This window comes from Hyperoodon ampullatus (genome assembly GCF_949752795.1).
Source record: "Hyperoodon ampullatus genome assembly, chromosome: 3".
In the NCBI taxonomy this organism is placed as follows: Eukaryota; Metazoa; Chordata; class Mammalia; order Artiodactyla; family Ziphiidae; genus Hyperoodon; species Hyperoodon ampullatus.
In genome coordinates, this window is record NC_136916.1 from 93,450,137 (window position 1) to 93,472,427 (window position 22,291).

At 49.9% G+C, this 22,291-nt stretch overlaps 1 protein-coding gene across 1 annotated transcript; it reads left to right on the forward strand.

The window, feature by feature from the left end:
- Window positions 1–5,536: 5,536 nt before the first annotated feature.
- STRC (stereocilin) lies at window positions 5,537–22,215 on the forward strand (the record flags this gene model as incomplete). Its single annotated transcript, XM_079699840.1, has 29 exons — window positions 5,537–5,582; window positions 5,890–6,675; window positions 6,765–6,789; window positions 7,539–8,793; window positions 9,762–9,824; window positions 9,934–10,044; window positions 10,216–10,382; window positions 10,551–10,737; window positions 10,854–10,969; window positions 11,238–11,370; window positions 11,744–11,926; window positions 12,210–12,248; window positions 12,417–12,584; window positions 12,753–12,818; window positions 13,300–13,425; window positions 13,740–13,798; window positions 14,624–14,747; window positions 14,861–14,973; window positions 17,162–17,297; window positions 17,710–17,906; window positions 18,101–18,191; window positions 18,408–18,564; window positions 19,173–19,342; window positions 19,979–20,134; window positions 20,895–21,037; window positions 21,212–21,360; window positions 21,590–21,687; window positions 21,784–21,931; window positions 22,127–22,215. 29 exons carry the CDS (start codon window positions 5,537–5,539, stop codon window positions 22,213–22,215), a joined length of 5,301 nt encoding a protein of 1,766 aa, XP_079555966.1.
- Between the last annotated feature and the right edge of the window lie 76 nt (window positions 22,216–22,291).

A 22,291-nucleotide genomic window follows, 5' to 3' on the forward strand; every position in this document is an offset into this window, starting at 1 on the left:
GCCTCCACCTTTTCTATAGCATTTACTTCCTGCTAGAGTCCTAATTTCACCTTCTCCCTCACTGGTGGGTACAGGCCCCTGGGGGTTGGGAGTAAGAAGACCCCAGGAGCTGTGAGTGTAACTAATTGAGAACTGTTGTTTCCATTGCTACTCAAAGAACATTGCTTCTCCTGGGCACCATTAACTTCAATCAAACGTCATTTTCACCTGTTTCTGTGCCAAAAGAGCATCCCTTTATTCCATTTCCTTGCCTTTTCTGAGGGCAGTGATTCTGTTCTGTAGGGGGCAGAGCAAATCAGTATGTCCCACAGATTTTTTAGAGTCAATCTATCTCCTGTCAAAGTAGGAACACCTTTTATATAGAACGTCACTGAAAGGGGATTATCCAATGTTTTAATGTTTCTAGTTACTGGTGACTTATTATCTAGAGGGGATCATGTTCCATTGTTGGATGACTCAAGTCTTTAGACATGTTTATTATTAAAAATTCTATCACTTATTGAGTGCTTAACATGTATGAACATACACATGTATGAGGAATACATGAAACACTGAATTGTGTTCTTTAAAATGGTAAATTTTATGTGAATTAGATCTCAATTTTTAAAATAAAGTAAGAAAAGATTATTTGAAACCAATAACCAACATTATGTTTCAAGGAAAAGCATTTTAGTCATTCCCCATAACATGTGGGACAAAACAAAAATGTTTTAAAAATAAATGTCAGTATATAATATTATATTAAAATCTTATCATAAGAAATAAATACTTGAAAAGAAGAACTACAAATACTATTTTTAGACACAATTGTATACCTAGAAACCCCAAAGGAATCAAATAGAATTAGAGATAACAAAGAATTTCCATTAAGTACAAATAGAGGAAATGAGGACTGGAGAGAGAAACCTGGGAAACAGGAACACTTAAAGGATAGGAGGAGGAGGAGCCAGAAAAAAGCCTGAGAGGGAAGAACTGAAGAGACAGGAGGATAATCATTCTAGAGTAATGTCCCTAGAATTTCAAGAAAGGAATGGTCCAGTAACATCTGGATTGGAGCATCCATTGAACCCAGCAATCAGAATACAATAAATATAATAAAACAGAATAAGGAAGTATTTAATAAATCTTGCATGTGCGATCCACAAAGTAAATCCTCATCGAGCAGTATCATTGAGTAGCTTTGCTCAAAGTGTGGTCTGAGAACCAGCAGAATTGGCTTCACCTGACTTGTCAGAAGTGCAGAATCTCAGGTCCCATCCTCAGGGCCTGTTGAATCAGGTGTTACATATGCACATTAAAGTTTCAAAAAGCACTGCTTTATAGTTATGTGATGACTGATCCCTTCCTGCTTTCTATAGTTAACCGTCTCAAATGAATGGCCCGTGCATGCTGCCTCATTCTTTAACTCCTTCCTTAACGAAAATGATCGGTTTCAATTCTATTGGAATGGAATTTATTCAACAAATTTGAATTTTTCCCATGTTCCTATGTTCCTATATTCCAGACACTGTTATAGGTGTTTGGATATGTCAATGAATGAACAAGACAGAGATCCCTGCCAGTTCTGATTAGCTCCCCATAAGATCCCCAAGTAATAAATAACTTCCATGAAGACAGTGATTTTACCTCCTTCTATTTTTTCCCCCAAATTATCTTTCCAGCAGCCCAGAGCCATGTGATAACATCTGCTCAAAAACAAAATCAAACTTTTTTCTGACTAAATAAAAATATTTTAAGGTCTGAGGATCAAGCCCCACTGGCAATGAATCCATTACTCCTCCAGCTTCCTTTTTATCCTTGCCCTGACCTAATAACCCTGCTATAACTTTTACCAGTATTCTCAAGTCAAGGAAGAGATTCAGGCTCTATGCCAGGTAAGTATGAAGGTTCCTCAGGAGCATTTTGGAAGTGAAGTTAGGATTTAGATATTGTGATACAATTGAATTTTTTCACATATGGTTTGTATTAAGCTTTTATTTTGGAACATGGTTTCCCCCTTTGATCTTCAATTATCACTCACTGTCAAATATCAATGGATGGATACATAACTTTTTTTTATGTATGGTGTTTTATGTAAGGTGTTTCTGTTTAAGGACACCTTATTTAATATATGTTGTTGATTCATTAGCATTGACCTCTGTCAACAACACTATAACTCATGCTTGAATAAAGTTTATCAAACACACGTTTTCTCTGTAAGGTGCATCACAGCCTTCCTGTGCTTAGGAACACTAGAAAGCACTTCAGCACTAAGCTGGGGGACCATTTTAAACAGTGAAATCACCAACAAAAAGCACAAAAATGCTAAAATTGTGGCACTAAATAGATCATGAAAAGGACACTGATTTACAGTATGAGAAGAAGGTGGAGTATTGCCTTGTTTCCCATCCAAGTACTGACCAGGCCCGACCATGCTTAGCTTCCGAGATGATATCGGGCACATTCAGGGTGGTATGGCTGTAGAGGAGTATTGCCTTGTTTGAACTCAGCTGGGAATGTACACATCAGGAGACTCAAATATTTTACCACTCTGCAGATGTCTGTGAATGATTGTGAAAATGCCATAGGTATTGATTTTGGGGTCACAAATAAATTTTAGCAGAGGAATCTGCAACAGAACTCACAAATGAGAATTTACTCTAAATGCGGTGTGATAATCTGGAGCTTTAGGCTAGTTGGCCTTATGATGCTGCCATCTCAATGTGTGGTTTCTAGGTTACCTCAACAGGGAAGAGATTGCTGGAGCATCATTCACTAGCTCTTAAATTCTTTGATCATTCACTATCCATTAGCCAAAACTAATCACCTGACCCCACCTAACAGCAAGAGATCTGGGGACTGCTTGGATCCTTAGTGAGCAATATATATCTATATTTAAGTTACAAAAGGCAACCCAAAAAGGGAGAAAAACAATTGCACAAAGGGAGGCCTCTGTTCTAATCAGACAGAAAGCGCCCTGTGGCTGATTTGGGAGATTGAGGATGCTTCAGATTTCTCAACTCGTTTGGCTCCTTGCAGGTATCTCCATTCCAACTGCCAGATCACAGAGCATTCCAATCACCCCACCAATCTAATCCATTTCACTTTAGCAACACGCATGATTAATATCGTGCTCTGGACCCCTGTAATTTCAGTTTGTTGGTTCTGGTTTTCTCTCTTTCCATTTGCTCATCTGAGGATTGGAACTTGTCTTGCTTTTGTTGAACCTTACCATAGTATAAGCAGTAACTTGCTTGTATTGAATAAGGCTGATATCTTTGCTATAAACCCTAAGCACTTCATCCTCAGTTGGCAGATAGCCTGAATCCTTGGCAGCCACAGGATTGCTTAACCTGATTGCTCCATCATCATGTGGAGTACCAAGAATTTCCCCTCCTGGGTTGAGGGAGTCCTCATTGTTCCCCTCTCTGCTTGACTCAGCTAGCTCCATACTTGTTCTAAAGGTCTTTCACTCAAGACACTACTTCTTGGTGACAATTTCTGTATTAATTAGGACTCTTTAGTTTCAAATAAAAGAATTCATATTGAGCTAGCCTAATAATAATAGTAGTCACATTTAGTGAATGTTTATTCTGTACCAGTGTCTGGCACATAATGGGTGCTTACTCTTTTTGAATGAATGCCAGGCACTGTGCTAAATACTTTAAATGCCCTATCAAATTTAATACTCATGACAACTCTATACTTTTTACAGAAAAGAACACTGTGCCACAGAGAGGTTTAGAAACTGCCCAGGACACACTGCTAGTATATGCTGGAGCCAGGACTTGAACCCAGCCATCTCATTTTTTGCTACCCTATTAGCAAAAAGGAGGATTTATTATAAGAGGGTTGTTATAGAATCAAGGGCGGAAATTCAAGTGGATTGCAGAATGGGCTGGAGCCAGGAGCTAGAAAGCTCTTGGGAACCCAGGCCGTATTCTTCCTCTGATTCTCCTCTCTGCTTTTCAGACTAGATGTACCTTTGATAAGCAAAGAGAAAATATTGGCAAAGTGATGCAACAGATCATTTCACTGGTTCTAACTTTTTGACTTACCTTGGAAAGTCCCAGCACTGCCCTCACCTCCTTTGATTGTGTGGGCCAAGGCAGTCTATTTCTTTGGGCCTCCATTTCCTCATCTATAAAATGAGAAGCTTTTACAAAAGGATTTTTCAAGTCCTTTCCAGCTCTAAAATTCTATGATCTTGGACTTCCCTGGTGGCGCAGTGGTTGAGGGTCCGCCTGCCGATGCAGGGGACGCGGGTTCATGCCCCGGTCTGGGAAGATCCCACATGCTGCCGAGCAGCTGGGCCCGTGAGCCATGGTCGCTGAGCCTGCGCGTCCGGAGCCTGTGCTCCACAATGGGAGAGGCCACAACAGTGAGAGGCCCGAGTACCGAAAAAAAAAAAAAAAAAAAAAAAAAATCTATGATCATAAATAGACCTTCCAGGACAGAGGCACATTAATAATGGATTTGAACGTATGGGTTTGGGCTTTAGAATAGAGAAGTGTTCTAAGGAAAGAAGGACAGAATATGGTTTGAGTGGAGCCTGTGGTGAATTACTGTTTAGAACTGGTGTCAGGTAAAGGCCTTGGGGATATATAAACGGAGGGCAGAAAAGACTTCTCACCCTGACCAGATCAGAGAGATGGATCTCTCTGATCTATGAGCAGTTTCTCTGTGTGTGTGTGTGTGTGTGTGTGTGTGCGTGCGTGTGTGTGCAAGTGGGGAATAGCCCCCTTGCATAGTCATTTAATCTGATTTATTTATTTTCTCACCTCAGAATTTTCTAAGGGCTTTCTCCTGGGCCACAGGAAGAGAGCCAGAGGGCAAACCCAAACACTTGAATGGCCTAATGAGCAAGTCACTCCTCTCTGTGTCTATTTTCTTATCCATAAGATGAGAGGTTTGGTCTATGTGATCTCTGAAATCCTGCCCAACCCTTAACATTTTGTGGCTCTGGGTACTGAATCAAAAGCCCCTCTCTTCCTGAATGCTCCATCCTTAGACCAGACCTTTGTCTTCATTCCTCTTCTCTGTTTACACCTGGCTGCCCAGATCCCTTCTCTTGGCCCCCTTTCTTCTTCAATTCCCTCAAATTCTACTTGCTTTTTAGCTGCTTTGCACCCTCTTTTCTTATATTTCTATTATTGTTTATTTAATATTATATATATATATATTTCTTATATTTCTGCAGACCCTCCCAGATTACACTCCTGATCTCCAGAACTGCTCCATCTCTATGTCTGCCTACTCCTATCTGCATCCTGGCTCCTAACTGAAGTTATATCCTTGGGTTCCTCTGAGGGCCCCCTGGGATCCCCTATCATTGGTCCCTCTGACAGGCACACCCTTCTCCAAAGCCAAAGGATCAGGTATTCAGTGGCTCAGGTGACAAACCTGCTGTCAGGTTACGGATATTGTTTCCTGAAAGACCACACTACAGTGTCAGTGGAGACTCAGGCTGCCTGCAGTGCCCTGCCCTCACCTGGCTATCCCACACAAGGTGAGAATAACCAGAACTCACCTCTAGTACCAGCGCTTACCTGGAAACATGGCTCTGAGCCTCTGGGCCCTGGTGCTGCTGCTGTCCTGTGCAGGTGAGAGGAACAGTGAGCTGGGCTGGGGATGAAGGGAATGGTTGCTGGAAAGAGACTTAAGAATGCAGAGGTTAACTGGTTAGAGAAAAAATAAAGGGGAAAGGAAGAGGGGCGGAGACTGGAGCCAAGGGAGAGAATGAGGGTTAAGAAATCAGGCCAAGACCTACTGTAGGTTGTTGAAAGGGACTCAGCTCACCATCTTTTTCACATCATATTTATATCCAGGCAGGGACTGGGCTCCAGGGCAGGGCTGAATTTGGGTTCCAGGCTTTTCCCCTTCAGTGATCTCTGGTTTCTCTTCTTACAGTGACCCTGGTCCCTACTGGGCCTCAGTCCCTGGACCCTGGTCTCTCCCTCCTGAAGTCATTGCTCTCCATTCTGGACCAGGCTCCCCAGGGGTCCCTCAGCCGTTCACGGTTCTCTGCATTCCTGGCCAACATTTCTTCTTCCTTTGAGCCTGGGAGAATGGGGGAGGGACCGGTGGGAGAGCCCCCACCTCTCCAGCCCCCTGCCCTCCGGCTCCATGATTTCTTAGTGACGCTGAGAGGCAGCCCAGACTGGGAGCCAATGCTGGGGCTGCTGGGGGATGTGCTGGCACTGCTGGGACACGAGCAGACCCCCCGGGACTTCCTGGGGCACCAGGCAGGTGTGCTGGGTGGACTTGCAGAGGTGCTGCTTGGAGCCTTAGTTCCCGGGGGACCCCCTAGCCCTACCCGGCCCCCATGCACCCGTGATGGGCCCTCTGACTGCATTCTGGCAGCTGACTGGTTGCCTTCTCTGCTGCTGTTGTTAGAGGGCACACGCTGGCAGGCCCTGGTGCAGGTGCAGCCCAGCGTGGACCCCACCAATGCCACAGGCCTCGATGGGAGGGAGCCAGCCCCCCACCTTTTGCAGGGTCTGTTGGCTTTGCTCACCCCAGTGGGGGAGCTGGGCTCTGAGGAGGCTCTTTGGGGAGGTCTGCTGCGCACAGTGGGGGCCCCCCTCTATGCTACCTTCCAGGAGGGGCTGCTCCGAGTCACTGACTCCCTGCAGGATGAGGTCTTTTCCATTCTGGGGCAACCAGAGCCTGATGTCAATGGGCAGTGCCAGGGAGGTGAGTGCTGCCGGGCCTGGGGCTGGGCTGTGGCAGGGCAAGGAAGGGTGAGACTGGGGTAGTTCTCTTCCTTACTCTTTCCCTCCTAGGCAATCTTCAGCAGCTGCTCTTGTGGTAAGTAACAGGAGAGGAGTTCTGAGGGATTGGGCCTGGGACGTCATCAGCCTCCAGAGCTGAAGAGGAAACTGATGGGAGGGGTGTAGTTTACTGGTTTTTGAGTGTGACTATCGAGGTTGGTGTCCCAGCTCTACCTCTTCCTAGCCATGTGATCTTGGGCAGGTTATAGCCTCATTCTATACCTCAGTTTCCCCACTTGGGAAATATGGATAATATTAACTACCTCAGAGTTTTTGCAAGGGATTAAATGAGTTGATACTGTATGTGTAAACCACTTAGAACTGTGCCTTGCACATGGTGCTTGATAAATGTTAACTAATAAAGATGCAGTATGGAAAGAAAGGATGGGATTGGCTTCCTCCACCCGTTACTGTTTCAGTACAACAGTGCCAGAGCACAGGCAGACATATTCAGTTGCTGGGCAGATTTCCTGATCTGAGGCCAACCAAGGGTTGTGTTTAAGCTGCCTAAAAGCGTATGCAGAAAGGAGAAAGAAGGGGGCCGGGTGGACAGAAGGGCCTCCAACTGCTCCTAGGTGATTTTTGTGCCTTGGCGGGACAGATCTCTCTCCCCTTTCCCCCCATTCCAACATTTACACCGGTAACACCAGTACTCCCAACGACCTCAGTTTTGGAAAAGCCTATGCTTGCCACCCTCCCTGCAGGGCTCTGGGCCAGGGCCAGAAGTCTCAACTTGAGGACATGTAAACTGATCAGATGCTCACCTGCTCCTCCCTCTGCATCCAGGGGCATCCGGCACAATCTCTCCTGGGATGTGCGGGCGTTGGGCTTTCTGTCTGGATCGCCACCTCCACCCCCTGCGCTCCTCCACTGCCTGAGCACAGCTGTGCCTCTGCCCAGGACTTCCCAGCCCTCAGGCCAGATCAGCCCTCGCCAGCGGCGAGCCATCTCTGTGGAGGCCCTCTGCGAGAACTCCGCAGGCCCAGCACCGCACTACAGCATTTCCAACTTCTCCCTCTACGTGATCTGCCAGCACATCAAGCCTGTCTCCCCGCAGCCCCCTCCCAGCACCGCTGCCATCTGCCAGACAGCTGTGTGGTATGCAGTCTCATGGGCACCAGGTGCCCAAGGCTGGCTCCAGGCCTGCCACGACCAGTTTCCCGAAGAGTTCCTGGAGGCAATCTGTAGCGACCTCTCCTTTTCCACCCTGTCGGGTCCCACCCGCCGCTTGGTAAAGCGGCTCTGTGCCGGCCTGCTCCCACCCCCTACCAGCTGCCCTGAAGGCCTGCCCCCTGTCCCCCTCACCCCAGAGATCTTCTGGGGCTGCTTCTTGGAGAACGAGACTCTGTGGGCTGAGCGGATGTGTGGGGAGGCGAGTCTGCAGGCTGTGCCCCCCAGCAACCAGGCTTGGGTTCAGCATGTGTGCCAGGGCCCCACCCCGGATGTCACGGCCTTCCCACCCTGCCACATTGGACCGTGTGGGGAACGCTGCCCCGATGGGGGCAGCTTCCTGATGATGGTCTGTGCCAATGACACCATGTACGAGGCCCTGGTGCCCTCCTGGCCTTGGCTAGCAGGCCAGTGCAGGATAAGTCGTGGGGGCAATGATACTTGCTTCCTAGAGGGGTTACTGGGCCCTCTTCTGCCCTCTCAGCCCCCACTGGGACCGTCCCCACTTTGCCTGGCTCCAGGCCCCTTCCTGCTTGGCATGCTGTCCCAGCTGCCACGCTGTCAGTCCTCCGTGCCAGCCCCTGCGCACCCCACACGCCTACACTATCTCCTGCGCCTGCTGACCTTCCTCCTGGGTCCAGGGGCCGGAGGGAAGGAGGCCCAGGGGATGCTGGGACAGGCCCTGATGCTCTCCAGTCTCCCAGACAACTGCTCCTTCTGGGATGCCTTCCGCCCCGAGGGCCGGCGCAGTGTGCTGCGGACAGTTGGGGAGTACCTGGAACAGGAGGAGCAGCCGACACCCCTGGACTTTGACCCCACTGCCAGCTCCAGCTCTGGTTTAAGCAAGATGGAGCTGCTGGCCTGCTTCAGCGTGAGTGATCTGCCAAGGTGAAAGCTCCTGGAACAGAGGGAAGGGCCTCCATGGGAATTCTCTACTATATTACTGAGAGGCAGTAGTGTAGTGCAGCGGTTAAGCCCACAACTCTGGAGTCATACGGGCTTGGGTTTACATCTTAGTTCTGTGATCAACCCAGGACAAGTTTTTAACCTCTCTGAGCAATATTTTTGTCATCTGCAAACGAACAGGGAGAATAATGGTGCCACTCTTTTTAGGGTGGCTGTAAGGATTACATCAGATAACACACGCTGTGACCTTAGCACTAGTATATGATATAAAAACAATATGTAATAAATGTTATCTCATTATTCTTCCTGACTTTTTGATTTTCCCCCTTTCTGCTCCGGAAAGGAAAGGGATCAAGTTAGAGGGCTCTAATTCTGTCCCTAGAGAGTGAGAATTGGAAACTGGCAAAATATAGGAAGATAAGGCAGAAATGAGAAAAATTCAGGGTGATTGCAAATCAGAAGGGTTGGGTTCCAGGTTCAACTATGCCACAAGTGTGGTTTTAGGGGGGTAATTTAATTTGGTTTTCCTGGGCTTCAGTTTCTTCTCTGTAGAGTGAAGGGGCTGGAATATGTGAATACCTTAGTTCATTCATTGAGTTCCGCTTATTTGTAAGGCACTTTGCTAGGTTCTGTAGGGAATATAAAGATTCCTTACTCCAAATTAGGGCCCACTTTCTCGAGTCCTGAGACCAGTGAAATGTAATAATTTGGTTCATATCTACAAGTATTTACTGAGCCAACTATGGGCCTGGCATGGGAAAGGCTATAGCAGACATGGTCCCTGACCTAAAGGAGTGTAACATCTGAGCAGACACACATACTAGCTTTAGATGAAGGACAAGCATTCTAGCAAGTGGAGTTGGAGTGCCTGGGGAAGCCGCAGGAGGGACAGAGGAGACAGCTCTCTTGGCATCTTGTCTGTCTCCCCACCAGCCTGTGCTGTGGGATCTGCTCCAGAGGGAGAAGAGTGTTTGGGCCCTGCAGATTCTAGTGCAGGTAACAGATGCGGGGGGTGGGGGGGCAGTATGTGGGTGGACTGGGTGATAGCTGTGGCCTGAGGTCCCTGCCCAGTGAGGCCATAACCACCATGACCTCCTACTCCCAGGCATACCTGCACATGCCGCCAGAAAATCTCCAGCAGCTGGTGCTTTCAGCGGAGAGCGAGGCTGCTCAGGGCTTCCTGACGCTCATGCACCGTTCCTGGGCCCAGCTGCAGGTGGGCACGGAGGGAGAAGGGAACGAGGGTGGCGGGGAAAATCTAGGAATCAAGAGCACCTGGAACCAGGTAGGCAGTGGGCTCACTCCAGCAGAAGGAGGAACTCAGCAGGGGAGATGGCCAGAAGAGTGGGCATTCCCAGAGCCGGCATTCATTCCTGTGCCCCCACAGGTGCCACCATCTGAGGAGCAGGCCCTGGGTCGTCTGACAGCCTTGCTGCTCCAGCGGTACCCGCGCCTCACCTCCCAGCTCTTCATCGATCTCTCACCACTCATCCCCTTCTTGGCTGTCTCCGACCTGATGCGCTTCCCACCATCCCTGTTGGCCAATGACAGTGTGTAAGGACCTTGTACAACTCCTCCTGACCCTGTCAGGGTCAGGACAATCCCCCCCACCTAGAGCAGCCCCTTCGATTAAAACTGGGGAGTCTCCTTCCTGTCCATGTCAGCAGGGCTGCACAGAGCCAGGGAACAGGGCCAAGGGCTAAGACCCATTACTCTCCCCAGCCTGGCTGCCATCCGGAATTACAGCCCTGAAATGAGGCCTGAACAGAAGGAGGCTCTGGCAAGGCGACTGCTGGCCCCTGAGCTGTTTGGGGAAGTGCCCGCCTGGCCCCAGGAGCTGCTATGGGCAGCGCTGCCCCTGCTCCCCCATCTGCCTCTGGAGAACTTTCTGCAACTCAGCCCTCATCAGGTATGAGGACGATCCTTTATTTGACTAGGCTGTTTTCTGATAGGTGGGATGGGAGTCAGTGGCATGTCTCCTAGTCCCACAGTGACCCCAACATGAGCTGACCTTCCCCATCTCAGATCCAGGCCCTGGAGGATAGCTGGCCAGCAGCAGGTCTTGGGCCAGGACATGCCCGACATGTGCTGCGCAGCCTGGTGAACCAGAGTGTCCAGGATGGAGAGGAGCAGGTGCGCAGGTGAGTGGTTGTGGGACCGGTGATCACGGCCAGAGCGGGGGAGAGGCAGGTACAGCTGCCATGATGGGTTGGGGTCCTAGAAAGGAAGGGGCAAGAGAGTAGGCAGTGGCCCCTGGCGGTGTAGGGCTCCAGGAGAGAGGCCTGTCTGTGGCATCCACATTTCCTAGTTTAGCGGTCGGAGTGCTTGCTCCATGTACCCACATGGTCCCTGCCTTAGTACCAGCCTTAGTACCAGCCTCAGTGAAGGCCAGCTTCGTGCCCTCTTCAGGCTGGGGCCCCTCGCCTGTTTCCTGAGCCCTGAGGAGCTGCAGAGCCTGGTACCCTTGAACGATCCAATGGGGTCGGTAGAACAGGGGCTGCTGGAATGCGCGGCCAACGGGACCCTCAGCCCACAAGGACGGGTGAGCCCCTCGGCACAGGCCTACAAGACTCCAGGCTTCCCGTGGGGGGTGGTCTGTGTGGAGGACGTGCCCAGTCATCTCAACCAAGCTTGAGCACAGTTGGTGCCAGCCCTTGCCGCACCTTGGCTGCCTTCATTCCTTACTTCCTTACTCCATGGCCATTCTTATCTATTACCACCTCTTCGGGACCCTGCTCCACCTGGTCTATGACATCTCGAACATATCCTTTGATGTCTTGAACCCAATCTTCTCCTCTCCCATCCCTGGTTCCAAGCCATAATCCAGGCCCTGGGAAATCCAGATGTGGGATTAGAGAGGAGGCTTAAGGTTCACCTGTCTTTTCTCTCCAGTCCCAGACCTCCTTTGGTTACAGGTAGCATATGAACTTCTGGGGGTGTTGCGCTCATCTGGAGGAACTGTGCTGAGCCCCCGGGAGCTTCGAGTTTGGACCCCTCTCTTCCCTCAGCTGGGACTCCGCTTCCTGCAGGAGCTGTCAGAGCCCCAGCTTAGAGCCATGCTTCCTGCGCTGCAAGGAACCAGTGTCACACCTGCCCAGGTGGGCCTATCTCACTCCCTGGCTTCCACCTGCCACCCGCGGAACCTCAGTCAAGAGAATTACATTCAAGGATACCATTGGCCCCCCTGAAGCCTCCTTTTCCTCTGTCCCAAGGAGGACTCCCTCAACCCCTTTCCTCAGATGAAGAAGAGCCCAGAGCCAGGCTGGTCACTGGTGTGGTAGAGAGGGAGCTGGAAGCTTTGGAGGGCGGGCCCTAGGGACCTGCTTGGGACCTGGCTGCCAGGACCTGAGAGCTGCTGTTTCCTGTCCCATCCTCCCTTAGGCTGTCCTACTGCTTGGACGGCTTCTCCCTATGCGTGACGTGAGTAGAAGCAACTTCTCAACATCCCCCAGAGCTCTCTGTCCCCCCGTTTTCCCTGGCTCCCTCTCAGCTCCCCTCATACCTGCCGCCTTTCTGTGTACTGTGATTGTCCTCTTCCCTACCACCTGGCCCGGCTTCTTCAGGCCTCTTGTCTCTCTTGCTCCCCAGCTGTCCCTGGAGGAACTCTGCTCCTTGCACCCTCTGCTTCCAGGCCTCAGCTCCCAGACATTCCAGGCCATCCCTAGGCGAGTTCTGGTCGGGGCCTGTTCCTGCCTGGCCCCTGAACTGTCACGCCTCTCAGCCTGCCAGACCGCAGCACTGCTGCAGACCTTTCGGGTATGAGAGCAGCAGGGAGGATGGCCAATCAGGGATGAGGGCTCTGGTTGGGAGGAGGGCATCTTCCCTGTGCCCAGGGAAGCCCCCTCAAACCTCACCACTTTTACACACACACTCACACACACACACACACACACACACACATACACGCAGCCAATTCTCATGCAGGTGAAAGATGGAGTTAAAAACATGGGTGCAACAGGTGCCAGTGCAGCTGTGTGTATCCCTGGTCAGGTACGTGTGGTTTCTCCCGACTGAGCTCCTCTCCACGTCCCAGGGCTGTTTCATGTGGCTGGTGCTGCCCCACATTCTCTCCCTGCAGTGGCCCCGAGAGTCCAAGTTAGCTCTGTGTCCACCAAGACATTCGTAGCTCTCCCCAGGGCCAGTTGCTGGACAGCATGACATCCTAGAATGTCAAAGGCACAAGGGTCTGAGAAATCTTCCAGGCCAATCATCCTGTTTTCAGATAAAGAGACCAAGGCTCTGAGAGACTGAGGGAGTTTTGTCCATCAGGTGCCTAATCAACAGCGACACTTGACCACAACCGCCTTTTATGTGAGGGCTCTTGGGTGTGCCCTTCTAGAGTGGCACATGCCATTCCACCCTTCTCCTAGTTTTGGTCCCTTCCTGCCCCCCATGGTTCCCCTTCTTCTTTGAGGCCTGAGTCCAGACCCTTTCACCTATCACTACACTGCTACACCCACCCCACCAGCAGCCTATCCCCACCACCTGGCCAGACTGCCTGCTGCCTCTGCTCCCACTAAAGCTGCTACAGCTGGACTCTGCTGCTGTTCTGGCTGACCGAAGGCATTACCGGGAGCTGCCCTGGTCTGAGCAGCAGGTAATTCTTCCCACTACCCCAGAACTCCCTTCTCTCACTATTTTCCACCTCCCTCACCCATCCCTCAGACATACGGCATATTATCCCTAGCATCCCTTATGATGTGACCTGCTTAGCTCTTTCGTTTTCCCTCCTCCCTATTGCCCCATTTCTCTCTCTCTCTTTCTCTCTCTCTCTGTCTCAGCAGTGGGCATTTGGGAGAGTAGGAGGCTGGTGGGACCCACAGGGTGGAGAGGCAGCACTGGGTCCAAGGCATCATAGGTCCTTGGGCAATATCTCTGCTGGGAAGTGGCTCCTCTTTGTTTCTCCTGTAGGCACAGTTTCTCTGGAATAAGATGCAGGTGCCCACCAACCTGACCCTCAGGAATCTGCAGTGAGTAACTTGTGTTGAGCTGTGAGTTTAATTCAACTAACATTTTTTGAGTGCTTACCATGTGCCAGGCACCATGTGATATGTGGGGGAGTGGGGGTATGAGGATCAATGATGCATAGCCTCAGCCTGGGGGTCTTTTTCTGGCTCCTCCTCCCCTGACCCTCCTGCCCTTCCATAGCACAGTATCTATCCTGATTGGGTTCAGGTCCTAGCCCCATCACCTGTTTGTGATCTTGGGCAAGTCATTTAACCTCTCTAAGCTTCAATTTTTCCTTCTGAAGAATAAGAATTAAACTGGTACCTTCCTACTACCACAGCATTGTAAATCAACTATACTCCAATAAAAATTTTAAAAATAAATAAAATGGTACCTTCCTATAGGTCGTTGTGAAGATTAAACGAGATAAGGCATAAAAGGTACTTAATACAGTGCCGGGCCCAGTGTAAGCTTCTGGTAGACATTTGCTAATTAATCCTTCAGAGCCACTGACCAAGCAGGAATAGACAGGAGTTAAGTATCACCTTACTTCCACCCACAATAAAAGAACCATGGGCTTCTGAAGACGTGGCTCTAGTCTCAGTTTACCACATTTCTAGTAGAATGATGCTGGGAATGTCACTTGACCTCTGTAAATCTTTATTTTCTTCTCTGACAAACAGTGATGATGTTGTGGGAAGCCAGTGAGAATATCTATGGAAAGATATTTCTCAAACTGTAAATTACCATAAATGAACATCTGTACTTGTGTTGAGAATGTTGATATCAAGGAGCAGAGAGGCTGTGGCATGTGTTGAATGAGCATCTACCCACTCACACATCTACAGGGCTCTGGGTACTCTGGCAGGGGGCATGTCCTGTGAGTTTCTGCAGCAGATCAACTCGATGGCAGACTTCCTTGAAGTGGTACACATGATCTATCAACTGTCCACTGGGGTTCGAGGGAGCCTGGTGAGAAGGGTGCTTGGGCATTAGTGGGAGCAGGGAGGCGGGGATGCTGGGTATAGAACCCAGCCTCCATGCTCAGCACTGTCCTGAACCTGCTTCCCTACCCTGTCCTACAGAGGACCTGTATCTGGGCAGAGCTACAGAGGAGGATGACAATGCCAGAGCCAGAGCTGGCAACCCTGGGGCCAGAACTGAGTGGGCTGGACACCAAGCTATTCCTGGACTTACCGTAAGGCTACAACTGGAGATACTGGATTCTCAGAAGGCTCAACCTGGGGTAGAAGATCTGCCCTTAGGAAACACCTTAGAGGTGGTGTTTTTCTGTCTGGTGGTTCCCTGACATCAGTTACAGCATAAATCAGAGGATTCTTTTCAAAGTTGTGCTAGGGGAACTTTCCTGGTGGTCCAGTGGGTAAGACTGCATGCTCCCAATGCAGGGGGCCCAGGTTCGATCCCTGGTAGGGGAACTAGATCCCGCATGCATGCCGCAAGTAAGAGTTAGCATGCCGCAACTAAGAAGTCCACATGCAGCAACTAAAGATACCTCATGCCACAATTAAAGATCCCACATGCTGCAACGAAGATCCCGCGTGCTGCAACTAAGACCTGGCGCAGCCTAAATAAGGAAATATTTTTTTAAAAATGAAAAACAAAGTTGCTCTAGGTATTGACTGGCTCCCCAAACAAGGCCCCAGCATGGGACACCTGAGGGTGGCAACATTGTGATGTGAGCTGCCAAGCAATATATATATATTTTTTAAATATTTATTTATTTGGCTGCGTTGGGTCCTAGTTGTGGCACATGGGATCTTCATTTGCTGCGTGCGGGGATCTTTAGTTGCAGCATGTGGGATCTTTAGTTGTGGCATGCGAACTCTTAGTTGCAGCATGTGGGATCTAGTTCCCTGACCAGGGATTGAACCCGGGCCCCCTGTATTGGGTGCATGGAGTCTTAGCCACTGGACCACCAGGGAAGTCCCCAAGCAATCTTATTATAACCTAGGCCACATTAATAGAGTTAGAATATTTAAAATGAGGGAGGTAGAAGTTCCCTGGTGGCCTAGTGGTTAGGATTCTGGGCTATCACTGCCGTGGCCCGGGTTCAATCCCTGGTCAGGGAACTGAGATCCCATAAGCCACATGGCATGGCCAAAAATAAAAATTAAAAAAAAATTGAAGGAGGTAGTGATTCAATTCTGCCCTATAGGACCGTAGTCTGCTTAGAGAACTGTGTTCTCAATATGTTCAGAGGAGTAGGTAAAGAGAAAATGTATGAAGCATGTGGTAAATACCTTCAAATACCCCAGGGGCTATCAAATAGAAAATAGATTGGCATGTTTCTGAGTGGCCCCACTGGGCATGACTAGTACCAGTGAATGTAAGTCAGATTTTTACACAATATGAGGAAAATTGTGGTAGTGAGTTTCTGGCCGCTGGAGCTATTCAAGCCTAGTCTGGATGGCCCCATAGCAGGAATGTTGTAGAGCAGATTCAAGTATGCATGAGGAGAGAGAAGACTAGATGAACCTAAGGCGGCTCCTAAACTAGAGACTCTAGGAGTTTATGAGTATCTCACTCATGGGCTTCTGTTCCCATTTTACCCCCATGCTCACCCCATTGCCAACTGAACTGTAAGTCAGAGTAGGAAAAAGCTGGCGTTGGTCTTTCTGGGAGGTGACTCCATCCTTACATTTTTATAGACCTTCCCACAGATTTTGGCTTTTGTACTACTTGGTCCAGTTCCAGACTTGGCAACCCTAGATAGAGTACATGGTGTCACTTCTGATTTTTGGGCAAAATGGCTTTTTAAAAAATGCCTTTCAAATCTATTTAAATATATTGGTTCTTGGAGATAATTTAGAATCCCAAAGACCTGGATGAGGTGAAAGACCCTGGACCATGAGTTGGAAGACCCGAGTTCCTCATTTGTGAAAGAGAGATGAGAAAATACCTCTCTTACCCCCAGGTTTTGCCACAGGATCAAATGAGATAATGCCTAAAAGAACTTTGTCAATTGTATAGTGCTATACGAACAAGAGGGGACCTTCTCACAATAAGTAGAGGAAGGGTCGTACTGTGGAAAACAGGAACTGAGAGTAAGACCCCACCATTTGATCTCTTTGAACCTCAGTGTTTAATAAAATGGGGGAGGGGACTTAGTGATACTTAATATTTGGGGCTTTTGATTCCATTAGATGAGGTAGGATTGTTTGTTACTTCTTCTCAAGAAGACTGGAAATATGTCACTCCCTTTGTTCTCTCCCTGCAAGCACTGTGGTGGGAACTGGGTCTGGGGCTTCCTTTCCAGGGCCACAGGGTTTGGTCTAGTGTTACCTCTTGTCTGGGCAATGTGGCATTCTGTGGTCCCTTCTCAACTTGGCTCAATTCTGAGTCCCCCGACTGTCAAACTGCTATAGGGTCCGGTTGATGGACAGACTGTCCAGTGAATCCATTATGCTGGTGGTGGAGCTGGTACGAGGCACTCCAGAGCAGCTGCTGGCACTGACCCCACTCCACCGTGCAGCCCTGGCAGAAAGGGCACTACAAAACTTGGTAAGAGTCCACACCATCAGACTCAGAACTGTAGCCTGGGCCATTCTTACCACTCAGACAATGGTCTCTGTCTTCTAGGCCCAGACCTGAACTTTTGCTGCCAAACAGGTTTTTGTCTACAAGGCCTTAGCCCCTAGATCTACCTCTGGGTTCTATTCCTTGATAGTCTGCTTCAGGTTTCTTGTCCATATCCCTTGGAGTATAAGGAATTCCTTGGATTCCACCTCCCAGTCTTCCTGCCTGCTCCTATTTGGGCTCATTGTTTAGAAAAGTGAACAATGGCAATGAACTTCATAGGGTCTTGGGTTGGGAGCTGGAGGGAGGCAAGGTCAAAGATCTTGGTGTCTTGATCAAAGAGACTGGTCCTCTGAGCCAGCGGTGCATTGTCCCAAGGCCTGATGCCCCTCTCCAGGCTCCAGAGGAGACAACAGTGTCAAGGGAAGTGCTGGAGACATTGGGTCCCTTGGTTGGATTCCTGGGAATAGAGAGCACACGACGGATCCCCCTACAGATCCTGCTGGCCCATCTCAGTCAGCTGCAGGGCATCTGCCTAGGAGAACCATTTGCCACAGAGCTGGGATGGCTGCTGTTGCAGGAGCCTGTTCTTGGGTACGGACCTCCGGAAACTTCAGATTCTAATTCATCCTTCACCCACCCTCTCAACCACCCTCATCAGTGGCAGCCCATTCAATATGCTTGAGGTCCTTGGAGCTCTGAGTCCCCAGTCCCAGCATGTCTTTCCTCTTCCTTCCCCTCACAGTTCACTCAGCATCCCAACCCCTGATCTTCTTTCTGTCCCTCAGGAAACCAGAGTTATGGAGCCAGGATGAAGTCGAGCAAGCAGGACGCCTAGTATTCACTCTGTCTCCCGAGGCTATTTCCTTGATCCCCAGGGTGAGGTGAAGGAACAAGGGAGGGAGTAAGAGCAGAGAGGGGACTGGGGAGCTGGTTCCAGGGAGCTAAGGCCAAGGAAGTTGAGGGCAAAGGGTGTGAAGCTCGAATTTAGCAGGGGGAGACTGCTAAAAAGAGACAGGACTTTGGAATTACAGCTGTAGCAGCTGGCCCTGACCTGCCCGGCTCTGCCCACCCTCCTTCTACCTTCTCACCCAGGAGGCCTTGGGCCCAGAGACCCTGGAGCGGCTCCTAGAAAAGCAGCAGAGCTGGGAGCAGAGCAGAGCTGGACAGCTGTGTGCAGGGCCACAGCTCACTGCCAAGAAAGCAGCCCTGGTAGCTGGGGTTGTGCGGCCCACAGCAGACGATCTCCCAGGTGAAAATCCCCACATGCCCATACCATGTAGCATGGTGTACAGGAAAGAGTATCCAACAATGCAGTCAGACTTGTGCCCTTTGGGCAGATTTGTGTAACTTCTCTCTAGGCTGGGGTTTTCTAACCTATAAAGCACAGAGGTGTGAGGGATGATCTTCAAGGTCTCTTCTAGTTCTAGGGTTCTATAGCTCTGGTAATTTATAACTCATTATATTTTTAGCCCAGGACTCCCCTTTCCCTGCTCTCTTATCCCTGTTAACAGCTGACTCAGCTCTAGGCTTGATTAAGCGTGGAGCTCTCTGCTGGGAAGATGCTTAGGATGGAGGAAGGTGACACTGTGGGGCTAGGGACCTGGGTTCCAATGTAGATCTGCCATTCAGTCCCTGAGCAACCCCGTCGGTCTTCCATCTATACAATGAGGGGCTTGTCCTCTCCAGTCACTTGTTCTAATATCGAGTCCTATAAATCTCACACTGTAGTAATCCCTTGAGCCATAGTGCCCATATTGCCCTGTCCTTCAAAGGTTGGGGGGTCATTCCATCTATAGCTATCTCTCTGGGCATACTTTAGTACTACACTGACCCCCTGGCCCTGCCTTCCCCCTTTAGAACCTGTGCCAAATTGTGCAGATGTACGGGGAACATTCCCATCAGCCTGGTCTGCAACCCAGATCGCAGAGATGGAGCTTTTAGACTTTGAGGACTGCCTAGCACTGTTTGCAGGAGACCCAGGACTTGGGCCTGAGGAACTACGGGCAGCGATGGGCAAAGCAAAACAAGTTAGTGATGGAGAGTCCAGTTGGGGTTGGAGGTGGAATAACATGAGGAAGCTGGTTGGGTGTGATGTGGAACACAAGGGAATGGATAGCTGTGTGAGGGGTGGGGGACATAGGAGATAAAAGAATTAGAGGGTTTGGATCCTGAGTAGGAAGTCAGAGGGGATGAATACTGAGGGAAGGAAGCTAGTGAAATGGGTAGAGGGACTAGAGAAGTGGTTACCAAACTTTAGTGTGTATCAAAATCATCTAGGGAGCAGGTTTTTTAAATGCTTATTCGAGGATCTCATGCTAGACTCGCCGAAGAAGAATCTCTGAGGATGGGGTCTGGGCATCTGCATCTTAGCAGTCACCACCCGCCCCCAAACCCCAAGAGTCTGGTGCATGTAAGAGTTTAGAACTCATGGACTAGAGTCTGCTATTCTTCACTACTGAGACTCTAGAGTCTTTCAATAACACCTTAGTCAGAGGAACCTTAATCCAGTCCTCTCATTTTACAGTTGAAGAAACTAAAGACCCAGAGAAGGCAAGTGATTTGCCCAGAGTTACACAGCTAAGGTCAGAGGCAAAACTAAGACCCAGCATTCTGACTCTTAATCCAGAGCTTTTTCCATTCACACTCTTCCTCTCTTTCTCTAGTTGTGGGGTCCCCCCTGGGGATTCCGTCCTGAGCAGATCCTGCAGCTGGGTCGGCTCTTAATAGGTCTAGGAGAGAGGGAACTACAGGAGCTGAGCCTGGTGGACTGGGGTGTGCTGAGCACCCTGGGGCAGATAGATGGCTGGAGCTCCATCCAGGTAACATCTTCTATCCTCTCTACCACCTTCCAAACACCCATCCCACAGATACAGGCCTCTAGGGCATCTAAAGCCTATGGAATTTCTTTCCTGTGATCCTGCCTGGCCATTCTTTCTATCTTTTCCTAATACCCCATACTAGTAGCCTTAGGAACTCTGTGATTTATTCACTCTGAGGCCCTGGACACATAATACTTCCTTCTGCCTCCTTTCCCTTTGGCCTTTTTTCCATCCTTCTCTTTTTTGGATCCTCAACCTTTCCCATGGCCATTGGATCTTCAGGTCTTTTTTTCTTTTTTAAATAAATTTATTTATTTTATTTATTTATTTTTGGCTGCGTTGGGCCTTCGTTGCTGCGCACGGGCTTTCTCTGGTTGCGGCAAGCGGGAGCTACTCTTGGTTGCAGTGCGCGGGCTTCTCATTGCAGTGGCTTCTCTTGTTGCAGAGCACGCAGGCTTCAGTAGTTTTGGCTCGGGGGCTCAGTAGTTGTAGCGTGTGGGCTCTAGAGCACAGGCTCAGTAGTTGTGGCGCACGGGCTTAGTTGCTCTGTGGCATGTCGGATCTTCCTGGGCCAGGGCTCAAACCCGTGTCCCCTGCATTGGCAGGTGGATTCTTAACCACTGCGCCACCAGAGAAGCCCAGATCTTCAGGTCTTAATAATAAAAAATCCAGTAGCACTTGTCCCTTCCCTAAGCAGTTGCCCATCCATGACTTCCCCATGACTTCTCTCCTTATCCTGTGGCCTCCACCCCCACCCCAGCTCCGGGTTGTGGTCTCCAGTTTCCTGAAGCAGAGTGGTCGGCACGTGAGCCACCTGGACTTCCTCCACCTGACTGCACTGGGTTACACGCTCTGTGGACTTCGGCCAGAGGAGCTGCAGCATATCAGCAGTTGGGAGTTTAGGTCACCTGTGGAGGAGGGTGTGGGTGGTGGTGCTGAGGGAAAGGTGGGCTCACTGGGGAGGGAAGGATCATACAGGAGTGGTCCCATGGAGAAAGGGATCTCACCTGAAGCCATTTCTACCATCAACTCATGACCACGGACCCTTTATCTCCCTTCCTTCCCACTCTTCCACAGCCAAGCAGCTCTCTTCCTGGGCAACCTGCATCTCCCGTGTTCTGAGGAGCAACTGGAGGTTCTGGCCCAGCTCCTTGTGCTGCCTGGTGGTTTTGGCCCAGTCAGTAACTGGGGGCCTGAGATCTTCACTGAAATTGGTACAATAGCAGGTAGGGAGACTGGGCCACTGCTGTTGCTGGTTGTCAGGGGTTGGTTTCCATACCATGGATGGACTGGTTGGAGGACTGCTCTGGAATTCTTAAGGTGGGAGTCTGAGAAGGCATTTAGGTAAGAGGTTGGAGATGTGTTGGGGAAGGTCTATGGTAGGATACCTTGGGATTAGCTGGAGAAGGCCAGTACAAGATAATGTTTGCATGCCCATCCCACTTGCTTCAACAGCTGGAATCCCAGACCTGGCTCTTTCAGCACTGCTGCGAGGACAGATCCAGGGCCTTACCCCTCTGGCCATTTCTGTCATCCCTCCTCCGAAATTTGCTGTAAGTATTGATGGAGTGGGGTCTGGGGTGACCACAAGAGAGCCAGGGCCCAACAAGGGCTACAGTGGATGTCCTGATTCTTGCTTCCACCCCTAGGTGGTGTTCAGCCCCACCCAGCTATCTAGTCTTACCAGTGTTCAGGCTGTGGCTGTCACTCCTCAGCAAATGGCCTTTCTGAGTCCTGAGCAGCGACGAGCAGTTGCATGGGCCCAGTATGAGGGGAAGGAGATCCCAGAACAGCAGGGTGAGTTCCCAACTGCACAGCTTGACCCACCAACCCCTGACCCAGAATCTGAACCCTAACTTGGTACTGGTTGGCTCACAGAATCCTTCAGGGAGATCCTGGAGTGAAGGGGTCTACAGGCAGATAGTTTCCAAGTATCAATGGCTCCTGTGGAGCAGAGCTGTGATATTCCTTCCATTCTCTGTCTCATTATAGGTCGAAGCACAGCCTGGGGTCTCCAGGACTGGTCACAACCCTCCTGGGCCCTGGCATTGACCATCTACTTCCTTGGCAACCTGCTATGAGCCTGTCTCTGCAGTTAAAGAGAGAGATTGTTGGGGAAGTCATTTTAAGTAATAATGAATAAAGTGCAAATGGAAG